The sequence below is a fragment of the Puma concolor genome, chromosome C1 (genome assembly GCF_028749965.1).
Source record: "Puma concolor isolate L17-30 chromosome C1, mPumCon1.1.hap2, whole genome shotgun sequence".
Lineage (NCBI taxonomy): Eukaryota > Metazoa > Chordata > Mammalia > Carnivora > Felidae > Puma > Puma concolor.
The window spans coordinates 36,199,351-36,224,563 of NC_141674.1; the positions used below are offsets into that span (position 1 = coordinate 36,199,351).

At 39.2% G+C, this 25,213-nt stretch overlaps 1 protein-coding gene across 4 annotated transcripts in view; it reads right to left on the reverse strand.

The window, feature by feature from the left end:
* GPBP1L1 (GC-rich promoter binding protein 1 like 1) overlaps positions 1–25,213 on the reverse strand; it is a 68,031-nt gene that overhangs the window by 31,404 nt on the left and 11,414 nt on the right. For 3 of the 4 annotated variants that reach the window (XM_086716828.1, XM_025935246.2, XM_086716829.1), the window contains exons 2-5: positions 5,117–6,139; positions 4,005–4,119; positions 1,295–1,424; positions 435–721 (exon numbers count right to left, since the gene is read on the reverse strand). In XM_086716828.1, coding sequence (XP_086572954.1) covers positions 435–721; positions 1,295–1,424; positions 4,005–4,064 — 477 coding nt within the window. In that variant the 5' untranslated portion in view covers positions 4,065–4,119; positions 5,117–6,139. Of the gene's footprint in view, positions 1–434; positions 722–1,294; positions 1,425–4,004; positions 4,120–4,390; positions 5,085–5,116; positions 6,140–25,213 lie in introns of those variants that run through there. The other variant, XM_086716830.1, reaches the window with a different exon arrangement.

Consider the following 25,213-nt stretch of genomic DNA (forward strand, 5'->3'; position numbering starts at 1 on the left):
ACTGCATATTTATAACATCACAATTATTTTATATAAGAGGGAAAAATCAAGAGAAAAAGACCTCTTACGATAAATGGAGAAAGACAATTTAACATGCAAGACCATTTTTACATAATTTGAATACTGAATTTTGAATGTTAAACCTTATAAAACAAAGGAAATTAGGAACTTTTTAAAGTTTTGAAGGCATAAAGATGAAAAACATGATGATGTGCCAAAAGTTACATAGGAATTTTGGTCATTAAAAAAAAAAAAAACAAAAAAAGGAATTTTGGTCATTATCTTCATACTAATCAACTCCATCTAAAAACAATAAAAATCTAAATTTAGGGACTTCCTTTTTTAGCAATCTCTTCAATATTCTTATTATTAACAGGGTCTTATATTTATGGCATTGTTAGGTTTTAATTAAACATCTACACTTTGATACTTACAAAGTCTTCCTCTTCGAATTGTAATTTTTCCACCTTGTCTTCTTTCTTTTCTTCTCTAATCTCTGTAGGTGGCTTCTCCTGAAAGGCACAGCCTTTCCGGGAGTGGAAGCTGCCATTCCAGTGGCGATGGTTCCCTGTGCCACCCCCACTACGCTGGCTCATGCCATCATGACCTCGGGAGGAGCCATGCCAACCAGATAGATTCCCTGTGATTCCAGCATATGTTCCCTTAGAGACACCAGAGTCCACAGAATCGTGGCGGAACAGGGAGGGCTGGTGCCAGGAATCTGGAATAGTAAGGAAAAGTAACACATTACATTTTTGCTTCCTGAGCTGATTTACAGTACTACCAAAAGCACTTTAGGGGATCTTTTAAAATAAAAATAAAAGATTAAGGGGCACCTTGGTGGCTCAGTCAGTTAAGCATCTGACTCTTGATTTCGGCTCAGGTCATAATCTCACAGTTCGCGGGATCGAGCCCTGCATCGGGCTCTGCACTAACAGTATGGAGCCTGCTTGAGATCCTCTATCTCCCTCTCTGCCCCTCCTCCACTTGCTCTCTCCCTCCCTCAAAAAATAATAAACAAACAAATAAATAAAAGATTAAGCCCACAAAAAAGAAATCACAAAATACATCTTTTATGTAATTTCTATACGAAATCTTCCAAATAAATAAATGACATAGGAGAACACAAGAATGTTAGAAAGCCAATGTAACTGAATAATGACAATAGGAGATCTAATTGAAAAATGTGTTTAAAAAACATCATCATTTCAAGATTATGGACAGACTTGCATCCCTCAATGTGGGCTTGCTCTGAGTAGTTTAAATATAGTCATGGAAGTTGGGCATGGCTTACCTCCTGTAGTTCGTAGAGGTCCATTGTTAAAAAAGCCATCAGAGGAATTATGTCGACGACGGCTTACTCCAAATCTACGGTCTCCTCGGGGTAGGTGTTCTCCGTGTTTTTCGAAGGTGGCTGTAGGTGACTAAGATGATAAAGTACAGAGAAGCAAACAGTTAAGATATCAATCTCAGTATCTTAGGTTTCGCCATCAGCCTTTTAGAAAACAAGTAACACTGGCAGAAACCCCATTATGAGCATACGGGCCATAATAAGGGTACTATAGGCCCATGAGTTAGAGAAGTCCTAGGTTACATACTCAATCATTAACTCATTTTCTATATTCCAGAAGGGGAGAGATACTCATTTATTTGCATGAGAGAGTGAACAAAAACCCTGTTGATATCCATAAATAAGACCTCCAACTTTACACTTAAAGATATTAAGTTAATATTGCAACAGGAAAGGAAAAGAAGCTTGCTTTCAAAAATTCTCAGGGCGCCTGGGTGGTTCAGTTGGTTAAGTGTCCGACTTTGGCTCAGGTCATGATCTCATGGTTTGTGAGTTCGAGAGCTGCTTCGGGCTCTGTACTGACTGCTCAGAGTCTGGAGCCTGCTTCGGATTCTGTCTCCCTCTCTCTCTGCCCTCCCCCACTCATGCTCTGTCTCAAAAATAAAATAAACATTAAAACAATTATTTTTAAATCCTAAACAGCTTTATTACTTCCGTAAGTTATTCTAGAATTGGAGAGAAAGAAATGGTTTAAATACCACATCACCTTGAGGCCATTAACACCTACACAGTTTTTATAGTTTTATAAAACATTTAGTTCTGAATGTCACTTAATATTCATAACAGTACTATAATTTGGCATCATTCTCATTTTACTCATTTACACATGAAGAAAGAGGTCAGGGAAAATAAGTCTTTGCGGTTACATCATGAAAAGGAAGCAGTTTGAGAAATACAGATGAACTCTCATTTCCCTCCCTATTCCAAATAATTTTATTCTAGAACATTCTTTAGTTTCCAATGAGAGAACAAAGTCTAAGAAGTTGTGGAAAATATGGATATATTTGACAAAGGCTTAGAGGAAAACTACAGGTTGGGGCACAGATATCTTTGCATTTATTTTCTTATTATTAATATCCTCACCAACACTTGGTATTGTTAGTATTGCTTATTTTAGCCAATTCTAATGGGTTACAAAGATTTTTCTCCTTTCTTCCAGAAGTTTTATGGCTTTTAGCTCTTTAAATTAGGTTATTATCCACTTCAAGCTAATTTTTGTGTGTGATATGAAGGTTGAAGTCAAGGTTCTCACCCCCCCCCCCCATTTATATCCAGTTCTAGAACCATTTCCTAAAAAGACTATCACTTCTACATTAAATTACCTTGGCATTTTAGTAAAAAAAATCAACTGACTATACCTACAGGACAATTTCTGAATATTCTATTCCATTGCTTTATGTCTATGCTTATGCCAATGCTACACAACTTTGTTTATTGTAACTTTACTGGCAACAGTCAAACCATATTTCCCAATTCTTTTTACTTACTTCACTGTGCTAGATTATCTTTGCAGATAAGATCTACATACTTTTAAATGCTTTCCTGGATCTCACACCTACTCCCTCAGACCCACCATCCCCAAGCTTTGGGTCAAAATTATGCCAATTATGAGATCTTGGGAATTTCAAAAGGGCAATTCAAAATGAAGTTCAGAGAAAAAGGTTGTGGGTCTAGGCAGATAAGGAGTATCTGTCCCAAAAATCACATTTAAAAATAGGGAAGATGGGCCTTTTTTTTTTTTTTTTTTGAGATTACCAATCAACTTTGTCCCTCCTTGGGAAGCATTTTTAAGTTTATTAACTTCCCAAAGGTTTCTTTTATCAATAATTTAGGCTGTTCTTCTGTGTACTGTGACTAGGACTACTTTACTTCATATGAACTGGCTGTTTTCATTTGTCTTTATTCCTAATTCAACACACATTTTCCCCTGAAATCGTTAAGCAGATTATTATCTCTAAAACAGTTTCTATTTTTTAATATTTATTTTTGGGAGAGAGAGTGTGAGCAGGGGAGTGGCAGAGAGAGGGGGACAGAAAAGTTGAAGCAGGCTCTGCACTGACAGCAGCAAGCCCAATGCAGGGCTCAAACTCACAAACTGTGAGATCATCACCTGAACTGAAGTTGGACGCTCAGCCAAATGAGCCGCCCAGGTGCCCCTAAAGGAAAATTTCTAAGATTTAATCTGAGATCCACATAGTAGTCAATCAATGCCTCTCCCTTTTCCTTCTCATCTGTTACTATACACAAATATACATTCATTCCAAAGGTCCATTTCCCCCAAAAAACATTTCCCCATTACCCCTGCCCCTTTGTACCTAAATAATAGGTAAGCAAATATGTTTTAGTTCCAAAGTGTAGTGCACCTAATCCAGGAAATCTTGTGTGCCACATGAGAAAAGCTTAGCATGTAATGAAAAATGGGGGGTGGGTGGGGAGACACACTTGGCAGTGGCAGGGCACACACTGACTGACTTAGACTGCCTAATTATTTATATCCTATTAAAAGAAATGTGGTAAGCTGATGAAAACACACTTTAAACCCTCAGGCAAGGCTATATATACAAAAAACACTTAGACTGTAAAAGAGAGGCTGTCAACAAGTTGGGGATAAAACTGTTATTTGGAAAGTTACTATAGGAATGAAGAACAGTACCTTAGCTGACTGTGGTGTTGAGAAATTTAGCCAAGCAGGAACAAAGTCATGCTGCGCCATTTAGGTCCAGTGTCTCTTTTCAGCAAGGTGAGGCATCCAACCTCATGGCCAGGATCTGAAAATGAGAAAACTCTAATCACTTATGCTTGCAAGACCTGGATACCAATGTACAAAAGAATCTGATTACTCTAAGATCCTCTCTTTATAAAAAGACCTACCCTCTGAGCCTCTCTAAGACTACTTATCAGACATACCTCAAAGTTCTAAACAGGAGCAGCAGTCCATGAATATATGAGTATGAAAAACACATGAACAGAAAAAGGTGACATAAACCTGGAAGGTTATGAATTCTTGAGTTTTATGAGAAGAACCTTAAGATTAAACACCTGGGGTGCCTGGGTGGCTGAGTCAGTTAAGCATCTGATTCTTGGTTTTGGCTCAGGTCATGATCTCACGGTTTATGAGTTTGAGCCCTGCATCGGGATCTGCACTGACAGTGTGGAGCCAGCTTGGGATTCCTTGCTCTCAAAAAATAAACATTTTAAAAACAAATAGCGAAAGGTTTGAAAAAACCAAAAAGAATGAACACCTACTTAAAACTACTGATTCTCATGAAAAGATTAACCTGCTTCAGGTACTCAGGCAAATTGTGAAAAAGCAGTAGAAAAGACCTTCCTAGAGAAGGAAGATGCAATCTCTCAAAGAGTTATTCTTGGGGTGCCTGGGTGGCTCAGTGGGTTAAGTGTCCAACTTCGGCTCAGGTCATGACCTCACAGCTTGTGAGTTCGAGCCCCGTGTCAGGCTCTGTGCAGACAGCTCAGAGCCTGGAGCCTGCTTCAGATTCTGTGTCTCCCTCTCTCTGTGCCCCTCCCCAACTCACACTCTCTCTCTCAAAAATAAACATTAAACAACAAAAAAAGTTATTCTATTTAGTTCACATTAATTTCCTCCAACACCCACTAGCATCAGTTTTCCTAAGAGATCCATTGGTGTCTCTAAACCATCCCACTAAAGATCTCCAAAATTAAATACACCAGAAAACAGTATGTATTTTCCATGATACAGATACATACACAGTCTTCTTCCAAAGTTAGATATAGGAGAATATTTACCCCAGAGTGTAACCTCTGTGGTCCTGTTTCCCAAACTCCTTGAGTCTGCCAGCTGGATTTCCCACGAGGTTGTCTTGTTAAAAGGGTGCTTAAATAGGCTGGCCAGCAGCACGCCTTGTGATAAAGCACAAGGAAGCCAGACTCTGTGTGGATCACTCTCAGTCCCCTCAATTGCTCATCTTTAACTATCTAATTCCTGACACGTTTCCAAAAAGGGGAAAGGGAAAGGGGAAGGGGGAAGGGGAACATAAAAAGTATTTGTTACATTTAAAAAATGGGGGGAAGGGGAAAGAGCTGTGCCTACGTTCACCTCATTCAACTTCCTTGAGTGACGGCACTATGATGTTGTTTAAATAGATAATACATGGACATCTGCACATTGAGTGCAAACACTGTTCATAACAAGGTCATAGCTAGAAAGACAGGTTAACTCATGTGTGGGCAAATAATGCCATCAAAGCAATAGTCAAAAATATAACATTAAAGAGTTATAAAAGATCTTCTGAACAATCAATTCTAAAGGCAAAACATCCACATGACAAAGTCCTTAATTTACAAATCTCATTATTCCTACACAGCTGCTAAAAAGTATGCAGATATTTATATCTGTTTTAATATTCAAAATCTAAGGGCATAAGAAATCTTGTTTGTTTTTAATCAGACAAGAACTTGATATATGTTTCCCTCTAAAGAATAGCAGCTCTCAAGGCAAATTTCTTTGTTATATAAAGCTCCCAAATGTATCTTCTATTTCTTTGGTCTTCACTATTTACAAATTCACAGCAAAATTAAAACAAGCAGAAGGAAAGAAGTTAAGGAGTAGTTAAGGAGTAAAACAGTTCCAATGCTGAGGTTTTTCTCTCTTCAGTTTGCTGTATTTCACTTGTTCTGCCTCTCCTGAAGACTGAACTGAGCTGGAGGGTACTATGAAGAATCTTCTACTGCTTCAGTAGAGTAGTCACTTTTTATTTTGGATCCATTTCCATCATTTTTCAATCATTTAAAGGCCACAGGAATCTATCACTATAAGTGAAAAAGCAAAATAACACTGTATCACAAGAGGCAAAATCATTATTACATATAATTGCTAAAATGAGACACAGTCAAATGATCAATCAATAAAAGGTATTAGTAGTTAAAACTTTTAGGTCCAACTTTGACATTAATTTAATGTGTCACCGCCTATAGCAACAAAATAACTGGCTATAATTCTTTTAAGGATTTTAGACAAGTCAGCTGAACAGTGTCTGTTGTTTTATATAACCATACCTGTAATTAGCTATCAAAGTTTGTTAGAGCTAACATTTTCTCTCCTACATGAGAATAACTTGCTCTAAGTAATCAAAAAGCCATATAACTTGCTTATTACCACAGTCATCAACTAATACCAACCACAGCTTGATCCTTAAAAATAAGACATCTGTCATAGTATTCCTGATATATGATACATATTTTTAGATACCTAGTTATCAACTGAGAGACTTAGGCTCTTAGGCTCTGACTTACGATATACTGTAAGAGAGAACACAAATATTTCTTTGGCAAATTCCCATCATTCTTCCAGGGGCTAGATAAAAATTTTTTGATATAAGAGGAGGCTTGCATCTGTAGGCAACTCTGGTCTACACTGGTACAAAGTCTAGTTTTGGAGGATATTTCTCATATAATAAATTGGCAGCCTTGCTCTACTATTTTAAGTTCACGGGGATAGGAAATACCAAATTCAGGGCAGTAAATACCTCTGTGAGGAAAGGAAAGGAATCAAAAAGAGGACTTGGATGGCTTTAATTACATCTGTAATACTTTATTTCTTAAAGTGAGTGATACATACATCACTACTCACTCTACACTTTTTTTTTTTAAATTTACCAGCTTATTAAAGAATATGATAGGGGCGCCTGGGTGGCGCAGTCGGTTAAGCGTCCGACTTCAGCCAGGTCACGATCTCGCGGTCCGTGAGTTCGAGCCCCGCATCGGGCTCTGGGCTGATGGCTCAGAGCCTGGAGCCTGTTTCTGATTCTGTGTCTCCCTCTCTCTCTGCTCCTCCCCCGTTCATGCTCTGTCTCTCTCTGTCCCAAAAATAAATAAATGTTGAAAAAAAAAAAAAAAGAATATGATAAAGGATATGAATCAACAGCCAGCTGGAAGACATGCATAAGGTGATGAAAGTATGCAGAGCTTCTAAGCTCTCTGCAGGTGCACCACTCTCCCCAATCTCTATGTGTTCACCATTCTCTACACTTTTTATATACTTAAAATACTTGAAACAGTAGTAACAGAACAAGCATACAGCAAGTTATGTATTGGGTGATGGGTATTGAGGAGGGCACCTGTTGGGATGAGCACTGGGTGTTGTATGGAAACCATTTTGACAATAAATTTCATATATTAAAAAAAAAAAAAAGTTATGTAAAAGATGGGCGTGCAGCGGCACCTGGGTGGCTCAGTCGGCTGAGCATCCAGCTTTTGATTTCAGATTGGGTCATGATCTTATGGTTCGAGAGTTTGAGCTCCGCATCGGGCTATGCACTGACGGTGCAGAGCCTGCTTGGGATTCTCTTTTGCCTTCTCTCTGCCCCTCCCCCACTTCTCTCTCCCTCTCTCAAAATTAAACAAACATTAAGAAAAAAAGATTTGAATGCAACTTATAACGTACACACACACACACACACCCCCCAATCACCCAGAGTATATATATTCCTTCAGTACACATAGAAGTCATAAAAACTGACCTTATACTAGCTAGAAGACTCCAAAGAATAAAACATTCTATGTTCTCTAACCATACTGTATTAAACTTAGAAAATGACATTCTTATGCAGTTCCCATTGTCCTTCCCCCTCCTGAAAAGATCCTGTCCAAAGTCATTAGGTGGGGTCAAGCAAGGTCAGATCTATAGATCTATGGCAGGGGCCCATGTCAGGGTGCTGGGGCCTAATCAGGATGTGAAGTGTGTCCACGAAGGGTGGAAGATAGGGTAATGTGTGTATGGCAGCAGCCCAGTGAAGAATGTCAGAGCCTGCTGTTTCCTGTTAGGAAACGTAAGGCAAAAGTCCTAGTAGGAGGGCAGCCCAATTCAAAGTGCAGGAGCCTGAGTAGAATAAGGAAGCCATCCTGGCAGAGGGACAAGGCCAAGCAAGTTGAGGACTTCCATGCAGCAAGATGCTTTGCACAGGTATTGTAACCTGGGTGAAGTGAGGAAGGAATTAATGTAAGGGAGGAGGTGGTAACTGGAGTTTAGCTACATACTGGGAATTGATCAAAAAGTAAAAAGTATTAAGGAAAAACAGGAGTGGGAGAAAGGAGGCAATGACAAAATTTCAAAACACACAGAATTACAAAAACCACTATGAATACATCTTCAGTATAACTGGTAGAGCAGTACTTAATGGAAAATAAGCTTCAAGAATACCTTTTTATGGACTTCAAGCTGTATTACAAAGCTGTAATCATCAAGACAGTATGGTACTGGCACAAAAACACTCAGATCAATGGAACAGAATAGACAACCCAGAAATGGACCCACATACGTATGGCCAACTAATCTTTGACAAAGCAGGAAAGAATATCCAATGGAATAAAGACAGTCTCTTCAGCAAGTGGTGCTGGGAAAACTGGACAGCAACATGCAGAAAAATGAACTTGCACCACTTTCTTACACCATACACAAAAATAAATTCAAAATGGATGAAAGACCTAAAATTAAGACAGGACGCCATCAAAATCCTCAAGGAGAAAGCAGGCAAAACCTCTTTGATCTTGACCACAGCAACTCAACAGGTCTCTGGAGGCAAGGGAAACAAAAGTAAAAATAAACTATTGGGACCTCATCAAAATAAAAAGCTTTTGCACAATGAAGGAAACAATCAGCAAAACCAGAAGGCAACCAACAGAATGGGAGAAGATATTTGTAAACGACATATCAGATAAAGGGTTAGTATCCAAGATCTATAAAGAACTTATCAAATTCAACACCCAAAAAACAAATAATCCAGTGAAGAAATGGGCAAAAGACATGAATAGACACTTCTCCAAAGAAGACATCCAGATGGCCAACCGACACATGAAAAAATGCTCAACATCACTCATCATCAGGGAAATACAAATCAAAACCACGAGATACCACCTCACACCTGTCAGAATGGCTAACATTAACAACTCAGGCAACAACAGGTATTAGCGAGGATGTGGAGAGAGAGGATCTCTTTCTCTGGTGGTGGGAATGCAAATTGGTGCAGCCACTCTGGAAAACAGAGGCTCCTCAAAATATTAAAAATAGAACTACCCCACGACCCAGCAACTGCACTACTAGGTATTTACCCAAGGGATACAGGTATGTTGTTTCGAAGGGGCACATGCACCCCAATGTTTACAGTAGCACCATCAACAATAGCCAAAGTATGGAAAGAGCCCAGTGTCCATCGATGGATGAATGGATAAAGATGTACACACACACACACACACACACACACACACACACACACACACACACTGGAGTATTACTCAGCAATCAAAAAGAATGAAATCTTGCCATTTGCAACTACGTGGATGAACTGGAGGGTATTATACTAAGCGAAATTAATCAGAGAAAGACAAATATCATGACTTCACTCATATGAGGACTTTAAGACACAGAACAGATGAACACAAGGGAAGGAAAGCAAAAATAGTATAAAAACAGAGAGGGGGACAAAACATAAGAGACTCTTAAATATGGAGAACAAACAGAGGGTTACTGGAGGGGTTGTAGGAGGGGGGATGGGCTAAATGGGTAAGGGGCATTTAAGGAATCTACTCCTGAAATCATTATTGCACTATATGCTAACTAATTTGGATGTAAATTAAAGAATAAAATTAAAAAAAAAGAGAAAAGATACTGAAAATACTACATACAAAACAATATTTGTGTTAAAAAAAAAAAAAGATAGTTGCACAGCAATGTGAATGTATTCAATGCCAATTCACCTAATGCCACATACACTTAAAAATGGCTTAAAAGGTGGAGTGCTTAGGTGGCTCAGTCGACTGAGTGTCCGACTTTGGCTCAGGTCATGATCTCACGGTTTGTGGGTTTGAGCCCCGCATCGGGCTCTATGCTGACAGCTCAGAGCCTGGAGCCTGCTTCAGATTCTGTGTGTCCCTCTCTCTCCGCCCCACCCCTGCTTGTGCTCTGTCTCTGTCTTTCAAATATGAATAAACATAAAAAAAATTTTTTAATGGCTTAAAATGGTAAATTTTGTTATTTTACCACCAAAAAAAAAAAAAAAGGGAAAAAAATTTAGACAATATATTTGTTATTGCTTGATTAGCCACAGAGTGTTTCCAGAATGCTACACAAGAAGCTGATAAGGGCTGCTTTGAGGAAGGCAGCTATGCTCACCACTATACCACCAACGCTGGCAAGGGCTGCTTTGAGGGAAGGGAAAGTGGGGGTCATATTTTCTCTGTATATCTATGTATACCTTTTGGACTTTGAACTATGTGAATGCATTAGCCAGCAACAAATAAACAAGATAAATTTTAAAACAAAAAAAAACAAAACAAAAAACCCATACATCAACCAAAAAACTTATATCCATAATAGTGATTTTTCAAAAATGAAGGGTATTGAATTTTTTTTCTTAAACCAGAAAATAACATGTTAGAACACTATTAATGAAAACATATCATAACTGAATTTTATTGGTAATAGTTCAGATAAAATGGGAAAAAATAAAATCTATCAAGGAAAAAAAAGAATATTTAAATAAATGAAAAAAAAAAGACTGGGGCACTTGGGTGGCTCAGATGGTTGAAGGACTCACCCTGAATTTCAGCTCAGGTCATGATCCCAGAGTTATGGAATGGAGCCCCACATCAGGCTACACATTCAATGTGGAGCCTACTTGAGATATTCTCTCTCTTTCTCTCCCCCTCTCCTCTTGCCCCTCTCCCTTGCTTCCACTCTCTCTTTCTTAAAACATCCACACACACACGACTAAAACCAAACTGACACAAAACATTTTTATCAAGATGATGGAAAAAGAACAGTAAGGGATGCCTGGGTAGCACAGGGTTAAGCATCTGACTCTTAATCTTGGCTCAGATCATGATCTCACGGTTCATGAGTTCGAGCCCCACATCAGGCTCTGTGGAACCTGGTTGGGATTCTGTCTCTTCTCTCTACCCCTCCCTCCTTGTGCGTGCGCGTGCTCTCTCTCTTGCTCTCTCTCAAAATAAATAAATAAATAAATAAATAAATAAATAAATTTTAAAAAAGAAAAAGAGCAATAAAGCAAACCAAAAGGGGTGCCTGGGTAACGCTCAGCCATTTAAGCATCCAACTTCAGCTCAGGTCATGATCTCACATTTGTGAGTTCAAGCCCTGCATCTAGCTCTCTGCTGTCAGTGCTGAGCCCACTTCAGATCCTCTGTACCCTCCCCTCTGTCCCTCTCCTGCTTGTTGTATGCATGCACGCTCTCTCAAAAATAAATATTTAAAATAAAGCAAACCAAAGAAACAGAAGCAAAAAAGGTAAAACAATAGAGATGATTTATAATTAATTTATAGTTACAATAAATGCAACAGATTAAGAAATATTATGAGCAAAATAATTATCATGAGCAATTTATATGCTAATAAATTTGAAAATCATACACCAGATAATTTCTATTACATGATGAATCTGGCATAGTAAAAAACTTAAATAGACCTGTATATACTGTTACACACACCAAAGACACTTAAATGTGAATCAGAAAATGCCCCTTTTCAAAAGGGTCTGAGGTGAAGAAAGGAAGCTGAATCTCTGCGTGGAATTTGCTCTTGGTTAGCAAAGAGGTGCCTTGTTAGTGAGCTGGGACAGGTTGGTTAGCACTTTGGCCCAGAACTAAAGTTTGGGACCAGACTGCACAAAAGGAATAGCTAATTCAAGGACAATCCCTTGATTTGATTCAGTGGCCCAGTCTAGAGATTTTTAAAATCATGACTGATTGCAAGACACACTCTGGGAAAGACCAGCACTTAATATAAACAAATTAAAGGAAGCCAATTCACACAATATTTAGGAAGGAAAATAAGCAGGACTTCATAACTAATGGGATACGGGAGTGGGTGTAAAGGAGAAACAGGCTCCTTTCTAGTTTGTACAACTACATAGATGACCATCATATCATTTGCTAATACAGGGAATAAAATGCTGACTCTTCCTTCAGTGTAATTCAGTTTTTGCTTTTGTTTTTTAAGATTTTATTTTAAAGTAATCTCTACACCCAACATGGGGCTTAGACCCACAACACTGAGACCAAGATTTGCATACTCCACCAACCGAGCCAGTCAGGCACTCCTAGAGTTGTTTTTATATATGTCTATACCTACACTCCCAGTAATAAATGTAATGTCCATGTAATAGGTTTTTATGGAAAGACGTAACTGCTACATGCTTTTTGTCTTAAAGAATTTTGGCTTAAACCACAGAGAATGTGAAATTCAAGGCAGGGAGATGAACCACCCATAGGTTATTAAGCTGTTAGACACAAAAGAAAAATGCCTCAATTTTTTTTTTTTTTAATTTTAAAAATGTTTATTTGAGAGACAGAGACAGAGTGTGAGCTGGTGAGGGGCAGAGAGGGAGGGAGACACAGAATCCAAAGCAGGCTCCAGGCTCCACGCTATCAGCACAAAGCCCGACGTGGGGCTCAAACTCACACACCGTGAGATCATGACCTGAGCTGAAGTCAGACGCTCAACTGACTGAGCCACCCAGGTGCCCCCCCAAAATGCCTCAATTTTAAACATGAGCAGTTCCTTTGCAGACCCAAGTAAGCATGTTCCTCCAGTCTTCCAACTGATGCTTATATACCATCTTTTCAGTCAATTCTCAATTCCAAATTTCTGTAACAGACTCCCAGTTGAGGCAGTGATTGCAGAAGAAATATTAATTGGCAATGCTTTGCTACTGGTATGAAAATTCTAAAGCTATCATATATCTCTTAACAATTCCCACCATCCTCAATAAACACCACACCTAGGATGTGAAGTTATTATATAAAAGTGTGATCCGTGCACGCATGTGCAAAGTATGTGGTCGGGAGAAGATGGATGACAAATGGGAGTGTTTAGTAAAAGGCAACAAATAAAAGAAGAAGAAAAGAGGTCAGATAAAAAAAAATTCCTGTTCTGAAAGCTAAAGACTAAAGAGAAACATGATAAAATGCCAATAATGGTTTTATTAGGATGGTGGAACTATGGGCATTTTGTTTTATCTTATTAGTCAACATTTTTGGAATGAAATTACTTTGTTGAGCAATTTTTTATAAAATTTTATAAAGTTCTCTGCTGATGCCTTTTGGAGCTGTGGCCATTTTTCTAGAGTGAGTAACTGAAGGGGCTTCTGCTTAACCACTGACAGATTCTGAAAAGGAAAAATTTCATCACTTAAAATTTTCTTAGAACTTTTTAAAAACATTGTACAAGACTAAATTAGAGGGGAAATTAAGATTTAAAAAATATATATTATATATATAGTTTATATATATAAAGCTTATTTTCAGAGAGACAGTGCACGTGGGGGAAGGGCAGAGAGGGGGACACAGAATCCAAAAAGGGCTCGTTGTTGACAGCGGCAAGCCTGACGTGGGGCTTGAACCCACGAAATGCAAGATCATGACCTGAGCCAAAGTCAGATGCTTAACCAACTAAGCCACCAAGGCACCCCATAAGATATATATTTTTAAATATGAGACATCAAGTATGTGGTCTGGATCTCAGAAAGGTCTGTTCTGGAGACAGAATTTTGGCAACTATCAGTATCTGGTAGATGATGCTTAACTTCAGAGGAGATGAGATCTAGGGAGACTATATGGATATAAATAGTTTTGAAGTGCTGTCTATTCCATCCCTCAGTTTCCATTTCTATTTGTCACTCCAAGATCCAATTACTCACCAATAAGAAAATTGGTTTCATAGGCACTACCAGTCTCTTCCATCCTCTGCCTCAGCCTCTACTCCTGGCTGCTAGATCTCTCTTCCTAAATCTAGGTTCAAATTATATCACAACACTGGCTCAGAAATTTTGTCTTCCTACCAACTACAGAATAGGATTTAAGTTCCTCAGTCTAATAGTCAGAAATAAATGTTTCCTCACAAGTAATCCCCTCTGAAATCTGCAAAGGACTTTGTGCCTTCTAATGTACTTAACATTTACCCCTTCCAGTATAGATATAAATGTTGATCTTAACTCCCAAGCAGGCCAAAAACCTATTAGCTTCTATAATCCTGCCCTGCCTTTTTTTGAAACTCAATAGCATCTAACATAGTCTCCAGCATGTGGTAAGGATTCAAAGGTTTAATGAATTTTTACAAATTACAATAAAGCAAGGATGCAGAAAATTGGAACCTTCATACACTTCTGGTAGAAATATAAAATGGTGTAGCTGCTGAAAACAATTGGCAGTTCTGGGGCACCTGGGTGGCTCAGTTAAGCATCTGACTTTGGCTCAGGTCATAATCTTACCACTCATGAATTCAAGTCCCGTGCTGGGCTCTGTGTTGACAGCTCAGAGCTTGGAGCGTGCTTTGGATTCTGTCTCTCCCTCTCTCTCTGCCCTTCCCCTGCTCGCTCCCTCTCTCCTTCAAAAATAAATAAACGCCGGGGCGCCTGGGTGGCGCAGTCGGTTAAGCGTCCGACTTCAGCCAGGTCACGATCTCGCGGTCCGTGAGTTCGAGCCCCGCGTCAGGCTCTGGGCTGATGGCTCAGAGCCTGGAGCCTGTTTCAAATTCTGTGTCTCCCTCTCTCTCTGCCCCTGCCCCGTTCATGCTCTGTCTCTCTCTGTCCCAAAAAAATAAATAAATGTTGAAAAAAAAAATTTAAAAAATAAATAAATAAATAAACGTTAAAAAAGGAAAAGAAAAAAAAAAAACCCAAACAATTGGCAGTTCTTCAAAAAGTTAAACATGGAGTTACCATATGACCTAACATCTCTACTCCTAGATACATGTCCAAGAGAAATGAAAAGATACGTACACACAAAAACTTGTAAGTGATATTCACAGCAGCTTTGGTCACAATAGCCAAAGTAGAAACAACCCAAATGTCCACAAACAGATGAAGAAATATAATGTGGTATATCCATTTAATAGATTATTCAGCTATAAAAAGGAACGAAGTACTAATACATGCTACAACATGGATGAACCTTGAAAACTAAAAGAAACCAAATACATAAAAGGACACATACTATATGACTCCATTTAAATTTATTATTTTTTTTTCAACGTTTATTTATTTTTGGGACAGAGAGAGACAGAGCATGAACGGGGGAGGAGCAGAGAGAGAGGGAATCACAGAATCGGAAACAGGCTCCAGGCTCTGAGCCATCAGCCCAGAGCCTGACGCGGGGCTTGAACTCACGGACCGCGAGATCGTGACCTGGCTGAAGTCGGATGCTTAACCGACTGCGCCACCCAGGCGCCCCTATATGACTCCATTTATATGAAATATCCAATCTATAGAGACAGAAAACAGATTAAGTGGTTACCAGGGGCTGAAGGGAGTGTGACTGCTTAATGAATATGAGGTTTATGTTTGGAATAACGAAAAAGTTCTGCAACTGGATAGTGGTGACTGTTATAAAACACTGTGAATGTATTTAATGGCACCAAATTGTATATACTTTAATATGGTTACAGTGGGGGCACCTGGCTGGCTCAGTCAGTAGAGCATGTGACTCTTAATCTCAGGATCATGAGTGCAAGCCCAACATTGGGCATGGAGCCTACTTAAATTTAAAAAAAAAAAAAAAAAAAAAAAAATGGTTGCAATGGTAAATCTTATGTTAAGTGCATTTTGCCACAATTTAAAAAGTATAATAAGGCAGCTAAGTCAAAAGAAATAGTCAATATTAAATATAAACAGGGGAGCCTGGGTGGTTTAGTCGGTTAAGCGGCTGACTTCAGTTCAAGTCATGATCTCACGGTTCATGAGTCTGAGCCTCGCATTGGGCTCTGTACTGTCAGCACTGAGCCTGCTTCAGATTCTTTGTCTCCCTCACTCTCTGCCCCTCCCCCACTTTCATGAATGCGCTCTCTCCCAAAATAAACATTAAAAAAAAAAGAGAAACAAAGCTATTTAAAAATAAATAAATACAAACAATGCTCTCCATTAAAAAAATTTTTTTTTCAACATTTATTCATTTTTGAGAGATGGAGAGAAACATAGCATGAGGGGGAGAGGGGCAGAGAGGAAGGGAGACACAGAATCCGAAGCAGGCTCTAGGCTCTGAACTGGAGCCCGACACGATGCTCAAACCCACAGACTGAGATCATGACCTGAGCTGAAGTTGGATGCTCAGGTGTCCCAATGCTCTCCATTTTTATTCAGGTTTTATCTAAGTGCTTTAGCTCTCTCCCTGTAACATGTATATCAGAAATATCTGTACCTGAATACTTGACCCAAACACGCACTCATAAACATTTGTTGAATATTTTACCTTTTCCAAACCTGTAACTTATCAGGCATTTCATATATGCCTGGCAATTTGCAAAGTACTTCACAACATGATCTAATTTTATCCCTTATAATTAAGCTTGTAATGCAAGTAGAGGATGTCCCTGCCAAGGGACCTTCCCTCAATCTCTTCTTCTACCTTAGGCTCCCTTTACCACTCTGATCTCAGTCAGTCATTTTCTCCACAGTCCAGCAGTGTCACCATCTACTACTCTTGGTAACTTCTACCTCTTTCTACACTGGTTTCACTGCAACTAACAAAAAAACACACCCACTTCTCCCCCAACTTTGAACAAAACCCTTTCCTAGAGTCTGTATTTCCCTCTAGGTATTTAAGTTCGCTTCCCCTCATTCTTTTTTTAAGTTAGTTAATTTATTTATTTATTTTGAGACAGAGACTGTGCGAGTGGGGGAGGAGCACAGAGAGAATCCCACGCAGACCCTGCACTGCCAGTGCAGAGCCCTATGTGGGGCTTGAACCCACGAAACCGTTAGATCATGACTTGACTGAAACCAAGAGTCCGATGCTTAACCGACTGAACCACCTAGGCATCCCTCCCTTCATTCCTTTTTTTTTTAGTGCTTATTTTTGAGATAGAGAGAGAGAGAGACAGTGCGAACAAGGGAGGGGCAGAGAGAGGGAGACACAGAATCTGAAGGAGGCTCCAGGCTCTAAGCTGTCAGCACAGAGCCCAGTGCGGGACTCGAACTCATGAACCATGAGATCGTGACCTGAGCCGAAGCCGGATGCCCAACCGACTGAACCACCCAGGCACCTCCCCTCTTCATTCTTAATAAACTTATATAGACAGCAGCATATCCCTTAGCCTTCATTTTATCACCCCCCCCCTTTATTCCTCAGCCCACAGCAAATTATTTTTCCCTCACAATTTCAAACACAACTCTGAACACAGATGTCCTTCTAATTCCAAAATCTGATGAGTAGCTCCCAGTTTATCTCTAAATGAAAGCTGTGCTATTTCACACGTTGCTTTGAAGAATAAACCAAATATTAAAAATGAGAAACACATTACCCTGATTCTTAGTCAAAGGATGGATTAAACTAAATACAAAGCCAGATACATTATTTACTCCTATTCGGGAAGAATTCTTAAAATAAAACACTGATCTATGTCACTCCTAACATTCACTTTATCCTTTTGCTCCTTCCTCCCACGGACATCAGGGAAGCCATCCATTCCAGAGGTTAACAACAAGAAAAAACTGAGGCAGGCTCTAAAATGTTAAGGGACTTATCCAAGGTAACACATCTAATAAGCAGCTAGGTCAGGCCTGGAATCAAGCCTTCTAACTTCACTGCCTTCTGCATTACACTGTGGATCTTAAAAAATTAATTAATTAACTCATTTGAGAGAGAGAAAGAGCACACAAGCAGGGGAGAGAGCTAGAGAATCTTAAGCAGGCTCCATGATCAGCACAGAGCCCAACGTGGGGCTCAATCTAACAACCACGAGATCATGACCTGAGCTGAAATCAAGAGTTGGACACTTAACCTACAGAAACACCCAGGTGCACCTACACTGCGGCTCTTAGTCTCCAGTCATAAAATAATTCCTAAAATTAGGGGCACCTGAGTGGCTCAGTTGGTTGGGTGTCCAACTTTGGCTCAGGTCGTGATCTCACGGTTCGTGGATTCAAGCCCCGCGTGGGGCTCTGTGCTGACAGCTCAGAGCCTGGGGCCTGCTTCGGATTCTGTGTCTCCCTCTCTCTGGCCCTCCCCCGCTCACACTCTGTCTCTCTCTGCCTCTCAAAAATAAATAAAAATGTAAAAAGATAAATAAATAAAAAATTAAAAAAAATTCCTAAAATTAGAAAAATAAAACAAGCTCCTTAAAGTCTAATGGAGCAAATGTACTAAACAAGGATTTTAACTTAAATATAGCGGTTTTTGTCTTTCTTTTTGTACTCCTCTCATTTGTCTGTGTCAGTAGAGCCTGGCATCCTAGCAAAACTGAAAGACTTGAAAAATACGTTTTTGTGATAAGAAAAAAACCACATAATGAAATGTGGCTAGTAAGCACATGGTTCCTCATCTTAATAAAACTACAGGGGTACCTGGGTGGCTCAGTCAATTACGTGCCTGACTTTGGCTCAGGTCATGGCAGTTCACGAGTTCCAGCCCACCATTAGAGTCTCGGCTGATAGTGCCACTGAATCCTGATCCTGTCTCCCTCTCTTTCTGTCCCTCCCCCACTCGCACTCTATCAAAAATAAACAAACATTAAAAAAAAAAAAAGATTATCAGGATTATGCCAAAAGACTGGCTAAAAGGGGTAGTAGACTTGGAAGAGTTTGAAGGGAACCTCCCTATTTTTTACTTCCATATGCTCACTTCTTTAAAACTGTTCTGCCTAAGGCGGCACCTATAATCAAGGCATCATGTTGGTTCTTTTTTCCCATCTCCCTGGTTCAAAAGTGTTCTTCTCACCCATCTTACTGTGGTGTATTACCTTAAGTGTATTAAAAAGAAAAATAAAAAATCTTTTGATTAATGTCGGGAGTATTCTGATTGTTGAGTGTGATGACAGGAATTTCTGTTTAATGGCCTTGTCTCTTGGGTCCCTATTATGAAAGAATGCCTTGGTTCTGAGAGCACAGAGAATGTGGGTAAGATATAGAACATTATTTCATGTAGGTAACAGACTCAGCAATACTCCTTGTAAAGCATGCTGGGAAAATGAATCTACTGTGAAACTCGGCAAGGACTCATACTGTGCCTAAAACTGTGTCTAAGCTACACTAAGAACGTGTCCCAGTTTCACATTTCACATGATTCCAAGCTATTGAAAAGGTCCAAATTTACTTCCAAGAGATCAATGTTATATATTTGAATAAAAGGAACATAAAGTTTGAAAACATGTTTTTAAAAAAGAAATACAAACACATGTTAAGGTTTACATTACCTTTTTTTTTTTTTTTTTAGTGTTTATTTTTGAGAGAGAGAGAGAGAGAGAGAGAGAGAGCGGGAGAGGGACAGAGTGTGAGAGGGAGAGGGGCATAGAGAGAAGGAGACACAGAATCCGAAGCAGGCTCCAGGCTCTGAGCTGTCAGCAAAGAGCATGATGCGGGGCTTAAACTCGTGAACCCTGAGATCATGACCTGAGCCAAAGTCGGACACCTAACTGACTGAGCCACCGAGGCATCCCAAATCTATATTCATTTTTAAGTGCAAATCTTTTGTTACTGTCATAAATGAAGCATACTCATTCCTACCATATAGTTATTTGCTTAATTTAAAGTGACTTTGTGAATTATACTGTTTAAAAAAGTTCCTAGCAAAATAAATTATACTCTTAAAAACAGAACACCTACGTCTACACATTAGGGAGGACAACTGTTTCTGAAATGCAATCTAGGATATAATGCCTTAAACTTATAAACAACAAAATACACTTCATTTAATTCCAATAATTTCTCTCTCAGATGCTGACATCCCATTTTAATTCTAAAGCATAATTATAAGCACATCTTCAACCATTAAATTTCTATTTCTAGTGCTTGCTTTGGCTTTAATATAATTTTTTAATACTCAATGGGAAAAATCCACAAATACTCAGTATCTACCTTTTAACCAATCTTGTGTTTAATTTTAGATTCATAAACAAAACTCCTTTATAGTCATTTGGTAAGTCTTCTTTAGTAAAGGTTTTTGGGTCTACCTTTTAGAAACTGAGAAATGTAATGACTGGGTAACAAATCATTGAACACACAATCTGTTTACAATCTGTGTACAGGCATACTTTGGAGATATTGCAGATTCAGTTCCAGACCACGCAATAAAGCAAGTATCGTCATAGAGCTGGTCAAACGAATTTTTTGGTTTCACAGTGCACATAAAAGTTGTTTACACTAGGGTTGCCTGGGTGGCTCAGTCAGTTAAGCATCTGACTCTTGATTTCGGCTCAGGTCATGATCTCACAGTTTGTGAGAGCTGCATGGGGCTCTGCACTGACAGCGTGGAGCCTGTGTGGGATCTTCTCCCCACCTCCCTCCTTTCAAAAATAAATAAACTTTTTAATAAAAGTTGTCTACAATAGTCTATGAAGTGTGCAGTAGTATTATGTCCAAAAAAAATAATGTACATATAGCTTATTGAAAGTACTTTATTGCTAAAAATGCTACCCGTCATGATTTTTCAACCAGTCATAATCTTTTTGCTGGTGGAGGGTCCTGCCTTGGATGTAGGTGCAGCTTCTGCATCAGCACTTGCTGCTTCACCTTGTACTTTGTTATGGAGATGACTACTTCTGCTAGCTTTGAACTTTTCTTCTGCAAGAATTAGGGTCGGGGCACGTGGGTGGCTCAGTCGGCAGAGCATGAGACTTCGGCTCAGGTCATGACCTCTCAGTTCTTGAGTTTGAGCCCCACCGTCAGGCTCTGTGCTGACGGCTCGGAGCTTGGAGCCTGCTTCGGATCCTGGGTCTCCCTCTCTCTACCCCTTCCCCACTCATGCTGTCTCTGTCTCTCAAAGACGAATCAATGTTAAAAAAAAATTTTTTTTTTTAATTAAAAAAAGAATTAGGGTCTTGTTCTGGATTAGGTTTTGGCATAAGGGAGTGTTATGGTTGGTTTGATCTTCTATTTAGACCACTCAAACTTTCTCCATGCCAGCAATAAGGCCATTCCACTTTCTTATCATTCAGGTGTTTGTTGCAGTAGCACTTTTAATCTCCTTAAAGAACTTTTCCTTCGCATTTACAACTTGGCTGTCTGACACAAGGGGTCTAGCTTCTGGCCTATCTTGGGTTTTGACATGCCTTCCTCATTATGTTTAATCATTTCTAGCTATTGATTTAAATATTTATTTTATTTTATACTTTAGAGAGAGCAAGAGCATGCAAGCGGGGAAGAGGGGCAGAGAGAGTGAGAGAGAATCCCAAGCATGCCCTGCACACTGAGTGTGATTCTCTCTCTCTCTCTGCCACCCCCCCCACTCGTGTGGATGTGCTCTCTCAAAATAAAGATTAAAAAAATAATAATAAAGTGAAACACCTGCTATTCTTACTTTCACTTGGACACTTATAGGCCATTGCAGGTTATTAATTGGCCTAATTTGAACATTGTTGTGTCTCGGAATAGGAACTCTGCCTGAGAAGGAAAGAAACAGGGGAGCAGTCAGAACACAGATATTTATTAAGGTAGCCTTCTTGTATGGGCATAGTTAGTGGTCCCCCAAAACAAGTACAATAGTAATAGCAAAGATCATTGATCACAGATCACCATAACAAATATAATAATGAAAAACTCTGAAATACGGCGAGGATTACCAAACTGACAGAGACACGAAAATCCTGTTGGAAAAGTGGCACCAAAAAACTTGCTCAACACAAGGTTGCCACAAATCTTCAGTTGGGAAAAAACACAGTATCTGTGAAGCACAATAAAACAAGGTATTCCACAGAATTGAAAAAAAGATATAACCTAGTTCTCAGCTAAAAGATCACTAAAAATAACTTTTGATGACAGACTATGAAACAATTTTTGGTAAACAACTTAAAGAGTTCAAAGAAGTGAGTGGCAATATGATATAACAAACCATGTATGGCATTCTTCGATATCACATCCGTACAAAATATAGAAAGACTTATACAACCCAATACTCAAAAAAACAAAAAAATCCCATTAAAAAATTGGAAGAAGACATGAACAGACATTTCTCCAAAGACATCCAGATGGCTGACACATGAGGAAATGCAAATCAAAACTACAATGAGATATCACCTCACTCCTGTCAGAATAGCTAAAATCAAAGTACAAGACAGGGCACCTGGCTGGTTCAGTTGGTTGAGCATGCAACCCTTGACCTTGGGGTCATGAGTTTGAGCCTCACACTGGGCATAGAGATTACTTTAAAAATAAAAATAGGGGCACCTGGGTGGCTCAGTCAGTTAAGCATCCGACTCTTGGTTTCAGACTCAGGTCATGATCTCACAGTTTGGGAGTTTGAGCCCTGCATCACGCTGACAGTGTGGAGCCTGCTTGGGATACTCTCTCTCTTCCCCCTCCCCTGCTTGTGTTCTCTCTCTCTCTCTCTCTCAAAATAAATAAACTTTAATAAAAAATAAATAAAAATACAACATAAGAAACAAGTGTTGGCAAGGACGTGGAGAAAAAGGAACCCTTATGCACTGTAGGTGGGAATGCAAAGTGGTGCAGCCACTGTGGAAAACAGTACAGAGGTTCCTCACAAAGTTAAAAATAACCTACCTTATGATCCAGCAATCACACTACAGGGTATTTACCCAAAGAATGCAACACTAATTCAAAGGGTACATGCACCCCTATGTTTATAGCAGCATTATTCACAATTGCCAAGATATGGAAGCAACCAAATATTCATCAACTGATGAATGGATACAGAAGATGTGGTATAAGGGTGACTGGCTGGCTCAGCTGGTGGAGCACGTGACTTGATCTTGGGGTTGTGAGTTAGAGCTTCACACTGGGTATAGAGATTGCTTAATAAAACCTTAGAAAAAGATGTGGTGTGTATATATATACATATACACATACACACACACACACACACACGAATATCATTCAGCCATAAAAAAGAATGAAATCTTGCCATTTGCAACAACATGGATAGAGCTAGAGAGTATAACGCTAGGCAAAATAAGTCAGAGAAAGACAAATACCGTATCATTTCACACATGTGAAATTTAAGAAACAAAAACAAAAAAACAAGAAAAGGGAAGAAAATCAGAGAGAGAGACAAGCCAAGAAACAGATTCTTAATTACAGAGAACTGATGGTTACTAGAGGAGAGAAGGGTAGAGGGATGGATTTAAATAGGTGATGGGGTTTAAAGAGTATACTTGTGATGAGCACAGGATGTTGTATGGAAGTGCTTAATCACTATATTGTATACCTGAAACTAACACTGTATGTTAACTGGAATTAAAATTTAATTTAAAAAATTAAAGAGTTGTCGGGGCGCCTGGGTGGCGCAGTCGGTTAAGCGTCCGACTTCAGCCAGGTCATGATCTCGCGGTCCGGGAGTTCGAGCCCCGCGTCGGGCTCTGGGCTGATGGCTCGGAGCCTGGAGCCTGTTTCCGATTCTGTGTCTCCCTCTCTCTCTGCCCCTCGCCCGTTCATGCTCTGTCTCTCTCTGTCCCAAAAATAAATAAACGTTGAAAAAAAAAAAATTAAAAAAAAAAATTAAAGAAAAATCACATCCATAAAAGTTAATAAAAAAGGGGAGGGAAGTAACTTGTTATTGTTTTCATTCTAGTAAGTAACTTTTTCCTATAGCACGATTACCTATGTAACTTATCTTTAACTGTCACCCAATGAATCAAGCACAAAGAACGCTGTCTGGCACATAAGTGCTCAATATATATTTACTGAATGAGTGCATAAATAAGTGAAAGGATTGCTGACCAAAAGGCAGTACAGTTTCACCTTCACAAGGTAATCTCATACTGCTTTGCAATGAGGTGTTAGCAATTTACATCACCAGTAGGGGTTATTTTAAGAGTTCCATCTGTTCCCCATCCTCACCAAGCTACATATTGCCAAACTGGCAGTTATTCTTTGGTTTCTGCTGGTGAGTATAAAATGATCACTTACTCTGGTCTTCATTTGCATCTTTTAATCTATTTATCATATCTTTGTTTCCTTTTTTTGTAAAATACCAATTTTTATCTTTTAAACATTCCTCCTTTGGTGGCTGATCTTTCTCTTACTTATCTGAAGTAAGAAAATTACAATAGATCCCAATCTTCTAAGTGTTGCAAATATCTTTTCCAACTTCATGGGTTATCTTTTGAGGAACACAAGTTCTAAATTTAAATGTAGTAATTTACCTATGTTGTCTTCTTAAAGCCAGCTCTATTATAAATTATTTCTACATATGTATGGGTCTGTTTCCAGGTTTCTGTTCCACTGATCTATTTATCTATTCCCATGCTATTACCTCGTGTGTTAACTATTATGGCTTTATAATAAGATCTTAATATATAGTAGGCCAAGGCCTCCCCCCCTTCCCCATACATATACCGTATTGAAGGCCCTCGCTATCCTTTCATGTATATTTTAAAACAAGCATGGGGGGCACCTGGGTGGCTCAGTTGGTTGAGCGTCCGACTTCGGCGCAGGTCATGATCTCACGCTCCGTGAGTTCGAGCCCCACGTCAGGCTCTGTGCTGACCCTTCAGAGCCTAGAGTACGCTTCCGATTCTGTGTCTCCCCCTCTCTGCCCCTCCCCTGCTCATGCTCTGTCTCTCTCTCAAAAATAAATAAAAACATTTAAAAAATAAATAAAACAAGCATGGGATGGGAGGTTGTTATGACACTGCTTAGAACAGTAATGAGTCAATCTAGATCAATATGGGAAAAATATCTTTATGATAAATCTTCCAAATCATGAATATAGTCAATCTCTTACTTAGGTATTCTTTACATCTTCAATTGAACTTCTAAAATTAAAAAAAAACAAAAAAAACCTCTTACAACTCAACAACGAAAAGGCAAATAACACAATTAAAAAGTGGACAAAGGATTTGAATAGACATTTCTCCAAAGAAGATATACAAATGACCACTAAGCATAAGAAAATGCTTAACATCATTAGCCATGAGGGAAATGT